Source organism: Drosophila albomicans, chromosome X (assembly GCF_009650485.2).
Source record: "Drosophila albomicans strain 15112-1751.03 chromosome X, ASM965048v2, whole genome shotgun sequence".
NCBI lineage: Eukaryota > Metazoa > Arthropoda > Insecta > Diptera > Drosophilidae > Drosophila > Drosophila albomicans.
In genome coordinates this window covers 24,386,064-24,398,835 of record NC_047627.2, presented here as the reverse complement: position 1 = coordinate 24,398,835, position 12,772 = coordinate 24,386,064, and the positions used below count along the sequence as shown (strand labels likewise).

The 12,772-nt window shown below is 34.9% G+C and overlaps 1 protein-coding gene across 7 annotated transcripts in view; it reads left to right on the top strand.

Annotated features, from left to right (window-relative positions):
- The window catches only part of LOC117578213 (fasciclin-2), a 105,982-nt gene that overhangs the window by 70,415 nt on the left and 22,795 nt on the right, over nucleotides 1-12,772 (top strand). For 4 of the 7 annotated variants that reach the window (XM_034263580.2, XM_052006824.1, XM_034263583.2 and 1 more), the window contains exons 3-4: nucleotides 6,541-6,715; nucleotides 6,815-6,862. In XM_034263580.2, coding sequence (XP_034119471.1) covers nucleotides 6,541-6,715; nucleotides 6,815-6,862 — 223 coding nt within the window. The remainder of the gene's footprint in view (nucleotides 1-6,540; nucleotides 6,716-6,814; nucleotides 6,863-12,772) is intronic. The other 3 variants (XM_034263584.2, XM_034263582.2, XM_052006833.1) reach the window with 1 other exon arrangement.

Here is a 12,772-nt window from a genome sequence, read left to right as displayed (position 1 = left end):
TGAGAATAAAAAATTTCAATACGGACATTAAAGAATTTTAAACTAAAGACTGAAAAATTTAACATAAAATATAACGTTAAAAATATTCAACTTCAAATAATAATCAAAACTTTAAATTCAATTTAATTCAAAATAAATAATTCTTAAATATTCAACGTAATTATAAGAATATTAAACTTGACTTAAAATTCAATTCAATTGAAAGAAACGAACTGCCTGAAAAAAAAACGAAAAAACGAATAATTTTTAAATGAATATTTATTATTATTACACATTTAATTATGTATGTATGTGGATCCCCAAAAGATTATGTACACACATTAAAATATTGTAAAAGTCTCGTTGCGCCTCTCATTTTTAATGCACATAATTTGCAGCACTTAAAGCGATTCTCTCTGTGTGTGTGTGTGTGCGTGTGTGTGTGTGTTAATTTGCCCATTGGCCCTTATTTTTATTTGGCAATTTTTAATGTGCAATTGTTAATTGTTTTTCAACAATATTTTCACTCGAGCTGAGCGCAATGAATTACTATAAAATGCCGACTGCAGGACAATCCAAGGAAATGCCAGATGGCCAAATGTGAGCCAATGGCTTTGCTGTCTCGCTCTCTCTTTTGATCTCTCTCTCTCTCTCGCTCTCTCTCTTTCTTGCTCTTTGTCTTGTGTTGCGTTTTCACGTATCGCATGCGTCGCTTGCCCACGATAATTCTTAACCGCTTGTTTATTTATGCGGCGCAGGAAAAACCTCCCACGCACACTCATACACACACACACACACACACATACACAACACAACACACATAGAGTGCACAAAAGATAAAGCACTCGTGTGTGTGTGTGTGTGTGTGTGTGCGCCTTTATTTATGCAGCATGCATTTAAAATAAAATAAATATAAATTAAGCATACGCCCGGTGCAACAGCCGTTCGTTTATTCGTTCGTTGGTTCGTTGTTGTCGACTTTGAAGCGCGCACAACTCACTGCCAACTACACACACACACTCTACTCTACAATGCAGCATATGAACAGCTTGATGGGGTTTGCCAAACATTTGGAAATTTAGCTAGATCCCAGAGACTCACTATAAGAGAAAGAGATATAGTATATTAGTTGCTTTAGCTGACAATCTCGTATATTTTTGTGCTATGTTATATTTGTATTTTATACTATATGGTATATTTTATACTATGTGGTTTATTTTGCACCCTATGGTATATGTTGTACTATGTGGTATATTTTGTACTGTGCGGTATATTGTGTACTGTGTGGTATATTTTATACTATGTGGTATATTTTTTTTACTATGTGGTATATTTTATACAATGTGGTTTATTTTGCATCCTATGGTATATGTTGTACTATGTGGTATATTTTGTACTGTGCGGTATATTGTGTACTGTGTGGTATATTTTGTACTATGTGGTATATTTTTTTACTATGTGGTATACTGTGCGGTATATTTTGTCAGTATACCAAGTATAATCTTTGGTGTATTTTAGTGTTTTGCGGTATATTAATTTGGTATATTTTAAAAGAGCACACTGGACTGTAAGTTTTCAGTATTTTTGATATTAAAAAGTTTGATTTGTATTTTTGATATTAAAAAGTTTGATTTGTATTCATTCTTTAGAATGTTTAGCAGAGTTTCAAATACTTAGAATTACATTCATTCTGTTAAACAGTCAAAAGTATTTTTGATACCTATGAAATATGCAATAATTACATCTTAAAAATGTCTGATAGATTTTCAAATACTCGACAAATAAATAGATAATTATATTCATGTTTTAATGAATGTCCAGAACAGTTTCCAAATACATGGAGTATAATATTTTGTAGACAGATTTTCTCTACAGTTCTTCTGTTCAAAGTATTTTTGTTATTAATGAAATATTTCATAGTTATATCAAATGAATATAGAGCTAAAATTCACTTTATTGCAATGCACTTGAACGAATTATATTTATATTAATGAAATATTTATAAAATATGCAGAACTTGTTTAGGCAAATATTTTGTAATCAACAAACTTCGCATTTGTTGTTTGCTTTTGATGTAATGAAGAGTTTTGCTTGTCTCATTATTAGAATTCTTCGCATTGCTTTCTTCATCATATTATTATTATTCTTCTCACTCGAAGTTCTGCTGAGTTGTGGCGCCATTTTGCAGCATGCATTAATTGCATGCAAAAAAAAAAAACACAAAAAATTGTTTAAAAAAAAAATGTGGGAAGAAGGCAGCGTTGCATATAAATTTCTCATATTTAATTTTGCGAGCCACTTGACGCGCTGCTTTTTGGCATTGCGCTCAGTTTTAATGCCGTCGACCACAATTTATTCATTTTGCCCAGCAAAAGAAATAAACAAACACCAGCAGCAGCAGCAGCAAAAAACTCATAAAACAATATATAAACAAGCTGAAACTGAATTTAAGTGCAAGACAACAACGAACTGCAAATACTCTAAAAAATAGTGCAAGGAAAAGTAAAAAAAACACGAAAGTAGTAATTAAAAAGAAGCCAAAATACTAAATTGTAGTTCAAGAAATAGTTACATAATTTGCATATTCTACAAAATAGGAAATACATAAACAAGAGAGTTCAAATTAAAAGAATCTTAATAGAGTCAAAGAATATAACTAAATTATATCAAAATGGTATTAACAAAATACCATTTCATAGTTGAAATTTAAAGTGAATTTGTTTATTTTATTTCCTGCTTTTTAATTTTGTAAAGAATAGGAAACACAAAGGCAACACAGATATAACTTCAATAAAGCCTTCAATTTTCTACAAATAATAGCAAAATGGTATTTCAAAATACTAATGAAATACTTAATACTAAATACTAAAAATACTATATATCATTGTATTGATTATTTTTTCATACACTTCGCAATATGCTAAAGAATAGAAAACACAAAGTTGTAATTAAAGAAATTCAATTTAGACAAGGAATTTATCTAAATAAAAAATACTATTTCATACTCAAAATTGAAACCGTAATTATTTATTTTGTGGCTGACTTTTTAATACGAATAAGCACAAAGAAAGGCTCCAATTTAAATGAAGTCAAAGAATTTTTATAAATTGTACCAAAATGGTATTTAAAAATACTATTTCATAATTGAAATTGTTTTGTATTGCATCTATTCAAAAGTATAATGAGACAAACATTTTGAGCCACAAAAAATAGCAGCTCAAAAGGAAAGTGTGTGTGTTTGTGTGCTACAAAAATTAAAAAAAAAAAAAACAAACAGGAAGACGCATAAGGAAAATGCGTATCAAAGTGGCACTCGCAAATGCGTGTGAATGCGGTTGTGAGTGTTGTGTGAGTGTTATGAGTGCGAGTGTTGCACTCGTTTACATTAAATGAATAATGCACTCGAGTGTGCAGTGTGAGAATCTCTCTGTGTGTGTGTTTCATGTTTTGATGATGGCAAAAAATTAAAATCGAGGGCAATCCTTTAGGTAGGGGAAGGGAAAGAGAGAAGAGAGAAGGGAGAAAGTTGGCATTAACCATTAAGTTGAGAGATAAATGCGTTTGGCAGAGAGAAGAGCCAAACTAAAGCCAGTCGCCGATGCCACATGCCACACCGTGCCACATCGTGCCACATTATCTGCTGTTTAGCCAGCTGCCAAGTTGCAGCTGCTGCCCCCGCTTGTGACCATTCAACGTACATAAATTTCGCTCTTAAGTGGCGCACATTAACCGCAGGCTTTACCCCGAAAAAAACAACAACAACAACAAAGCCAACTTCTTGGCCGCTTAATGAGCTCAGCTTGAGCTTTAGCTTGGAAGCAGCTTCAATAAAGTGTCAAACAAATAGCCAAATACATTTAATTGCCGCAAAGTACGAAATGAAAATGTGAATGAAATGGAAAATGCAAAATGAACAACAATAACGAAAATGATCATGAAAATGGGGCAATGATGGGGCACTCAGACAAACAGACAACACTTTGTGGCAAGTTGTTGAACTTGCAACGCAAAAGAGACGCGCCTAATTGACCGCAATTAGTGTAAGACCAACGCGAAACAAGAAACAACACAACAACAAACAAGACAACAATGTTTGCCAATTATTTTTTACGCGCACACTCTGCAGCTGCAGCAACGTGCCTCAGTTTGTGGCATAGAAGAGATCCAAGCATACACAGCTAATTATCATATTTTTAGCTATAACTATTTTAGCTCTACAAATGCTAAACAGAGTACTCTAAATTTTATGCTTCTTTCTATATTCAAATCAAGCAAAAAAGTATTCTAAAATTTAAATTAAATTTCCAAATAGAAATGATTTATTAGCTAAAAATGCAAATTATTCGAAATTGTATGCTTCAATACATGATATAATCTATATTCAAATTTCATTTGCAAAATTGAATTTCAAAACAAACTCGACTTTATTTATTAGCTACAAATGCTAAACAAAGTACTCTAAATTTTATCCTTTTTTATATATTTGAATTTTTTTCATTAGCTAATAATGCTTAGCAAATTGAATTTTACTTTCAAAATCAACTCATTACAAAACAAAGTCGTCTTTATTTATGCTAAGCAAAATATTCGAATTTTTGTAGTTCAATATTTAGTATCTTCCATATTTGAATTTTATTCCCAAAATCAACTCAAGAAAAAAAGAAGAATACTTTAATTTATTTATTAGCCATGAAATACTGAATTTTATATTACATTATTATATTAGGAAAATATCAAAAAACTTGATCAGAATTTGTAATTATTAGCAAACGAAATCGTAAACACCAGAAATTCAGTCTGTGACATTTTCTATATTTAAAATTTCACTTTCAAAATCAACTCAGAACAAAACCAAACAAAACTCACATTTATTTATTAGCGTCAATTAAAGAAAGCAAAACTAATATAACTCAGTGCCGTAAAATATGCGAGTGTAATAATGCCGTAACTATTTAATGTGAGGTTATGTGGAGCAAAGCGTTTGGCTGCCTGCCATCTTTGCAACCCGGCAGCAAATGCATTTTATGATGGCTTATTATGAAAATTCCATCTCTCTCGCACTCACTTTCTCTCTCTCTCGCACTCTCTTTCGCTCGCTTTAATTAATAATTCACACACAGAGCCGCACACACATGGATAAAAGTGTTGTGGCATTGTGTCTGAGTCTGTGTCTCTGTGTCTCTGTGCTTTGCAGATGCGCCAAATAGCTTCTGCCACGCCCACTTTACGCCCCTCGCCACGCCTCGAGTGAAGCCCTTTAGCTTTGTGCGCAAGTGGCAATTAAAATTAATTTAAATTTAAATTACTCACGCACACACAACAATTATAAATATAATAAAAACGCATAAAAATAAGGAAAATTTATCCATGTATTGACTTGCTGAGACCCTTTCACAACGAAAAATTTGTGAGAACTTTCTTTAAAATTTAATTTCATTTAAAGTTAAATGACTGACGCACACACAACAATTATAAATATAATAAAAACGCATTAAGAAAAAGGAAATTCTGATCGTGTGTTGACTCGCTGAGACCCTTTCCCAACAAAAAAGTTTTGGGGGAGAAAACTCGCTTTGAAATTTAATGAAATCTCATTGCATTTTTAATTCGGTTGAAACTTATTTTCGTAAATACAAATTTACTAAATAAAAATAACATTTAAATTTTCGTCTACTGCTTTCACTCATGAAATTTATCAAAAATGCAATTCAATATTCTCCGCAATTGAAAAGAATAATTTAATATTCTTATTTGTTGCTAGACTTATATTTTCATCTAATGAAATTTATATTATTATTGCACACTTCAATTATATTTGTTACCATTAATAGCTTGGTTTATATTTCCGGTAATGAAATTTATTTTCATAATTGCAAAATGGAAATTTAATTAAATTATTTATGGCTAGACTTGAATTATAATTGAGAATTTTCTCACTTATTGTTTCACTGCTGAAATTGATGGTAATATTTGAAAATTTAATAATATACTAAATATACCAATATACAGTCACTGGCATATTTTAGGATATTTGTTTATTGTACTCTTTGGTATATTTTGAATTTATGTCTTTGGTATATTTTTAGTATTTTTATGGTATACTAATTTGGTATGTTTTAAGAATACCACATTTCGAGTGTTTTACTATTTTAATATACCAATTATAGTCTACGGTATATTTTAGTATTTTTGAGGTATATTAATTTGGTATATTTTAAGAATACCACATTTCGAGTGTTTTACTATTTTAATATACCAATTATAGTCTACGGTATATTTTAGTATTTTTGTGGTATATTAATTTGGTATATTTCTACAGCTTGTCGACTATGCAAAATGAGTTTTATAAATATAAATTTAAATACAGTTTTCTCATTTATTGTTGAAATATGATTCAGTTTGACTTAAAACTAAACAACCCTTTTTGACTTCAGCACTATCCTAGGGTATACCAACAACAAAACAACAACAAAAACAAAAACCTATTAAACGCAATATACACACAAAGTAAAACTTTTATTCATCGCATTTTTGCACCGTTGTTTTTTGTTCGCTTTACAGAATTGAGCAGCGCACAACAGACGCCCATACTGGAGATATTCCCGAAGCAGGCGGAGCAAAGGAAGCCAGTGGGTAAACCCCTCATTTTGACCTGTCGACCCAATGTGCCGGATCAAGCTCTCGTCACCGATCTGCAGTGGAAGGATAATCAGAACAATCCGATTCTGCCCAAGCCGTAAGTTTCGCTTTCTCTCTATCCCTCTCTCTTTCTGTCTGGTTGAGTGTGTGTTTATTTTTTATTTCACACCCACAACTTGTTATATTATTTCTGTAGGGGCGTTTATGATCCACTTTATGATTACAAGGGGAATAAAAAGAATGTGTAAGTGCCGACAAAAAAAGAACAACAACAACAAAAACAACTAAAGTTCGTTACGTTTGCGTAGAAATATAACAGCAAGTGCAACCGCAATTACAACCGCAGCAACAACTACGTAATTTCCCCATTTTTCCCCCATTTTCCCTAAAAGTCGCTCCGTTGTTTTGTTTGCCGGCATGTTTTCGGATTTGATTTGATTTTTGATATGTTTTATTCAATATATATTTTTTGATAACCGTTTGTTGTGTTGCCATTTTTTTATGTTGTTCAGCGTGCGCCTCATGCCTAGGTCCATTACGTAACGTAGCATTCATTTCCCCCTCTCCCCCTCCCATCCACTTCACCAATACCCTCTCACATCTCGCATCAGTTATCATGCAAACACTAATTCAAGAGCTGCGCTCATGTCACATGCATAATTGTACTCTAACGTAACGTAACCTATCACAACGTATAACGTAACGTAACAGTGACGTAACCGAGTTACGTTTGTAACGTAATTAGTTGTCTTAGTCTACTAATCTCAACTGCATTTGACAGTTAGTTACAGAAAATTATATATTTATTCAACACATCAGCTCATACTTTTTTGTTTCATTATTATTGTCGTGAGCATGCAAAATACATATTTAGAAAAAACCAAAAACAACTCTGTGATTAATACTGCTTTGCATAAAGCCAGGCGCCAAGCGCCAAGCGCAGCCAACTTAACGAGCACATAATATGCTCAAGTGTGCAGCCAACTTAACTAGCTCAAGATGCAGTCAACTTAACGCTCGAGCGCTGCCAACTTAACGTAGTACTTTGCAAAATAATCAAGAGCCCGTTGTCAACTCAACTCTTGTAGAAGAGCAAGAGCAAGAACAAGAGCAAGAAAATAAAATGCGGCTCAAGCGCAGCCAACTTAACAAGAAGCCAGAGAAACGAAGCATAGCTAAGCTTAAGTGCAGGCGGCCAGGGTTGCCAGCATTACCGTTGAAAAGTTGTACACGAATTAATATGTTCAGTTGAATGTCTTTTTATCCGTCACTCAAAATAATCGGAATTTCTGCATATGGTTGCCACATTTTTCGATTCAGCTTTTGTGTCAAAGTAACAACAAAAAAAGGAGAATGTGTTAAATTAATAATGTTCTTTGAGTATTTTTGCAACGAGTTTTTTTTGGGGGGAACTTAATAAACGAACGAACGAAACTCTAACCCCAGGGCTGCACTGCAGAAATCAACAGAGCAGCAGGCAACATTCGCATTGTTGTTATTTTTTTGAAAGGGGGGCGGGCAACTTTTCAATTTGGTCGAACGTTGCTGCCGCATTTCGTGGCACACGCACCGAAACACACACACACACACACACACGCAGTCGGAGTGCTGCAATATTTAATTTGGCAGGCCGAAAATCTGAAACAAAACGAAGTCTGGCAACGCTGCGCAGATTGTTTTGTGTTTGCTTTTCTCTATACTTTCCGTTTTTTTTCCCCCTTTTATTTTGTTGCTGCCCTTCTCCCACACACAATACGCATTGCAGTGCCTAGCTGCATGGATTGAGTGAGGGGTAAGCGGGGAGGGGAGGCCGATATGCTGAAATGAAGTTTTCGACAGCAGCAGCAGCAGCAAAGCGTTGCATACTTGCAGGCGCGAAATGTAATTAAGCTGCCAAACCGGGCACAAAACCCCAAAAACACAACCGAAACTCCGCCCACTTCCCGCTTCCCCCTTTCCCTCCACCATAGGCTGCAAAAATGTGCGTTTTTCCAGACCCCAGAAAACTGGCCAAGAGTCGAACTCCAACTCCAACTAGAGCTCCAGTTAATTAAAGCGATTAAGTTGGCAATAGTTCTGCGGCAGACAACGACGCCTCCGCGCTTCACTTGGTCAGCTGCCAGTCGTGGATTGGTTGGCAATTGTGATACCCTGTAATTGGGCAAATTTTAACAGTTGTAGATGAAGATGAAAGTTAAAGCTAAAGGTTTTATGATTTAGAAATTTTATTTATAGTAAAACGATTTCCACTCCACACTCTTGCAACAGAGTCGCAATAAAAATAATACCCTGTAATAGGGCACAGTGAACTGCTTAAGTTAATCAATTACAGTTGAAGCAGAAAGCAAAGTTTTAAAAGGTTTTAAGAATGTATTTAAAAGGTTTAAACTAGTATAAATTATGCTTTATATTTTTTATGATTTCTAAATCATCTTCTGCATAGAACTGCATTTAAAAATATTACAAAAGTACTGAAGTGATAACCAAATAAGCTCGACTTTTAAAACTAAAAATAAATAATAGAAGTACTTTCGAATAAATGAACTACAAAGTCGAGTTAAATTTTTGGATTTCATTTCGGTACTTTTGCATTGATTTTAAATTCAGTTCTTTTACTCATAATATATAGAGCGTAAATATGAATCTTATAATTATTTAGATTGAAAAAGTATTATAGATTTTGAGAGTTTGGACTTTTTTCGGTTCTCTTTATTCATTATGAGTCGTCAGCACTTGCTAAAGTCTTGTTAAATCTCTTTTAGTGTTTTTCAAGCCAAACTTCTTATACTTTCTTGCTATTTTAAAATGAGTTCGTTAAACATATTTCACGTCTAATCCTCTCTCTCTCTCTCTTCTTCCACTGCTCATTAGTAATTTAAGTGCGTTTTAATTGGGCGCCAAATACACGCAACTTAATCTGTTTCTATCAATCGCTGAGAAAGTGCAACTTTAAGCGTCTTAAATGCATCTCTAAGCGAGTTTTGCTCAGCATTCCTTTTGCTATTTTTTCTTTTTTTTTTCGTTTCTTGGCTCATTCAATAACAATGCCAAAATGCTTGCAATAACAAACACAGAGCAGAAACGACATCTTTATTCGCATCGAAGCCAAAGAAATGCAATAAAAAATCGTTGTTGGTCCCCAAGGCGCCAAAATGGCGACTTCCTGTCGCTGCTCTCTTTACTCTCTGCTCTCTCTCTCTCTCCCTCTCTCTCTTTATCTCCCTTTTCTCTCTGCTCTCTCTCGTTGTTTCCCTTCCCTCTCTTTATCTTCCTCACTCATGGAGACAATCAAAAATTTGATTTTTACGTATGCGTAACTGTTTTGAAGCTCTTGTTTGTTTGGCTTTCCTTCAGCCCCCATCCCCTTCAGTGCCCCTTTAGTTTCCTTCGCCCCTCCCTCACTTGCCTCTCCTCTCCCCTCTAACTGGGCATTTACCCCCCGGTTTGGTTGTGCGCCGTTTGGCGCAATATTAAAAATCCAACGCAAATATGCAGCGAAATTTTGCACAATGTCTTCCGCTGTGCCACTATGCGAGGCATGGGGCATGGGGCATGTGGCATGAGGCAGAAGGCATGTGGCATGAGGCAGAAGGCATGTGGCATGAGGCACGATGCGGTTACGATTTTGTTTTCCAACAGTTTTTCATATTTTTGCCCGCTTTTTTTCATTCTCCTTTTCTTATTTTCCCTCACATTTTTTCCCTACGAATTTTCGTGCTTTCTTTTACTATTTTTTTTTTTTGGCATTGTCGTCGACGGCTTTTGTTAGCATAATTTTGGGCGCAGCAACGAGTTTTCCCTATACATATGTGAGTGTATTTGTGTGTGTGTGTGTGTGTGTGTGGACAAGGCAAACAAATAGCAAGCAAGCCGTTTTTCTTTTTCTTTTTTTTTGTTGCATTTGGCAACAATTGCGAATCTCAAATCGAACGCAGGTTGCGCTCATGCTTCACACACACACACACACACATTTACACTAAGCAAACACACACACGCACACACATGCAGATGGCTATACATACATAAACACACAAAACTCTCGGAATATATAAAACCAATTACACTCGTAAAAACAGTAGTCACAACTAGTTCACGAATTCGCTCAAGTCGACTATGTGATGCTCTCACAGTTCGGAAATAAATCAGTGATCGATAACGAAACGATTGCGATAACACATTCGATAACATTATAATTAAATTTTAAACTCAATTTTCGTGCTCAACGTTCTTAGCTTTGTCAGCACGATATCTGTATAAACAAAGTTAACAATCGATACTGATCGATAACATGTTCGATAACATTATAAAACATTCATAGCTTCTTTTAAATTGTATAACAAAACTCGAACTTCGAATCAACTTTTTGGGCTCTACTTTCTTGGCTTAGCAGCTAAGTTGCAAATGCATAACAATCGAGACTGATCGATAACATTCAGAAACATTCATTGATAATTTTTAATCATTGAAAAGTTTAATACTCAAAATTTGTATCAATCTTTCTGCTCTACTTTCTTGGCCCTGGTCCACACGCTCTTTGTATAAACAAAGACTGATCGACACTGATCGATAACATTTTCGATAACATTATGAAACATTCACAGCTTCTTTTAAATTATATAACAATACTCGAACTCAGTATAAATCTTTCTGTTCAACTTTTCTGGCTTTGCCAACACACTCCTCCCAGCTTAGGGTATCGAAAATGTATAAACAAAGTTATGATAGCCTCAGCAAGTGCATAACAAGAGGAGAATAATAAAAGCTAGTTCGCCATAGTCTAGGCAAACAGATACGCTGCATGATTTCGACTGCAGAGAATCGCATTGTCAGTCATAGCAACCACATGGCGAACCTATTGTACAGGGTATATGTGTGCCAGAAATACTAAAATTGGGTTTATGCTGCTTGCCAAAAACTGAAATTGAAATCAACAAAGACAACGACAAAGAGATGGCAAAGTTTGTGTGTTATGATTGCCCTGAATCTCGTTACGAGTTGCGAAACTCGTCACTCGTTACACTTTACTCGTCACTCGTTTTGTGCTACTTACTTAGCTCTAAACAAAGTAAGAACAAAGTTTCCGAGCTATGATTGCGCGTCACGAGTTGCTTAACTCGTCACTCGTCACTCGTTTTGTGCTACTCACGCAGCTCTCTAAGCATTACCTGACTCGCTGCCGCTGCTCACCATTTGAGTTTGAAACTTTTGCCTTGGCTTCCCAATTCAACTCAACTCAAAAAAATCATAATACAAACTGTTTGACTCAAAAGTTTTGCTTCTTCTTCTGTTGCTGGGGGAAGGGAAGGGGAGGACACCGACTCGGCTTACAATGCGAAGCCATAATAATAATAATTATAAGCGCCATGCATATTTAGTTTTGCGCAACAAAAGTTTTTTAATTAATTAGTACGTGTGCTTTGCCCTCTCTCTCTCACTTAGTCTCTCTCTCTCTCTCTGTCGCTCCCCTCCACTTCTCGATAGTTATGTACGATTGTATTTTGTGTTTTTTTGTTATTTGCTGACTAAAAGAGATTTGCTAGCAAAATGCCAATTTGGCAAACAAAGCAAATGGCGCAGCAGCCAGCAAAAGTTTTTAATGCGCAACGCCTGCGCGTATGCAATGTTAAATTGTTTGTCACACACACACACACAGACACACACGTAGGGTTGTCAGGCATCTGGCAGGCATCGCTAATTGCAAAATTTGTGCAATTACTTTCGAGAGCAGGCTGTAAAATTTGCTCTCGAATTTGCTGACTCATTATGAGCAACAGTTGCGGCTAAATTGTTTACTTATTTCTTTTTTTGGGATGCGATTGGAACAATCAGTTGATAGGGTTGTCAAGTGACGGCAAATTAAGCATTGTGTGTAGCGTATGGATCAAGAGGAAGGTCAAAGATAAGGATTGGGAACTGAAACTGAACCAAGGTTAATGTACCAAAAAATACTTAAATATACTAAAGTGTTTACTTGGTATATTGATAAAAACTGATAAGGAAAAGCAACTGAAACTAAAGCAAAGTTAATATACTAAAAAATACTGAAATATACCAAAATACATATTTGGTATATTGCTAAGGAGCGAGAACTGAAACTGAGGCCGTAAAGTATATTTTTGGTATATTGGTATATATTTATATAGAGAGGGAACTG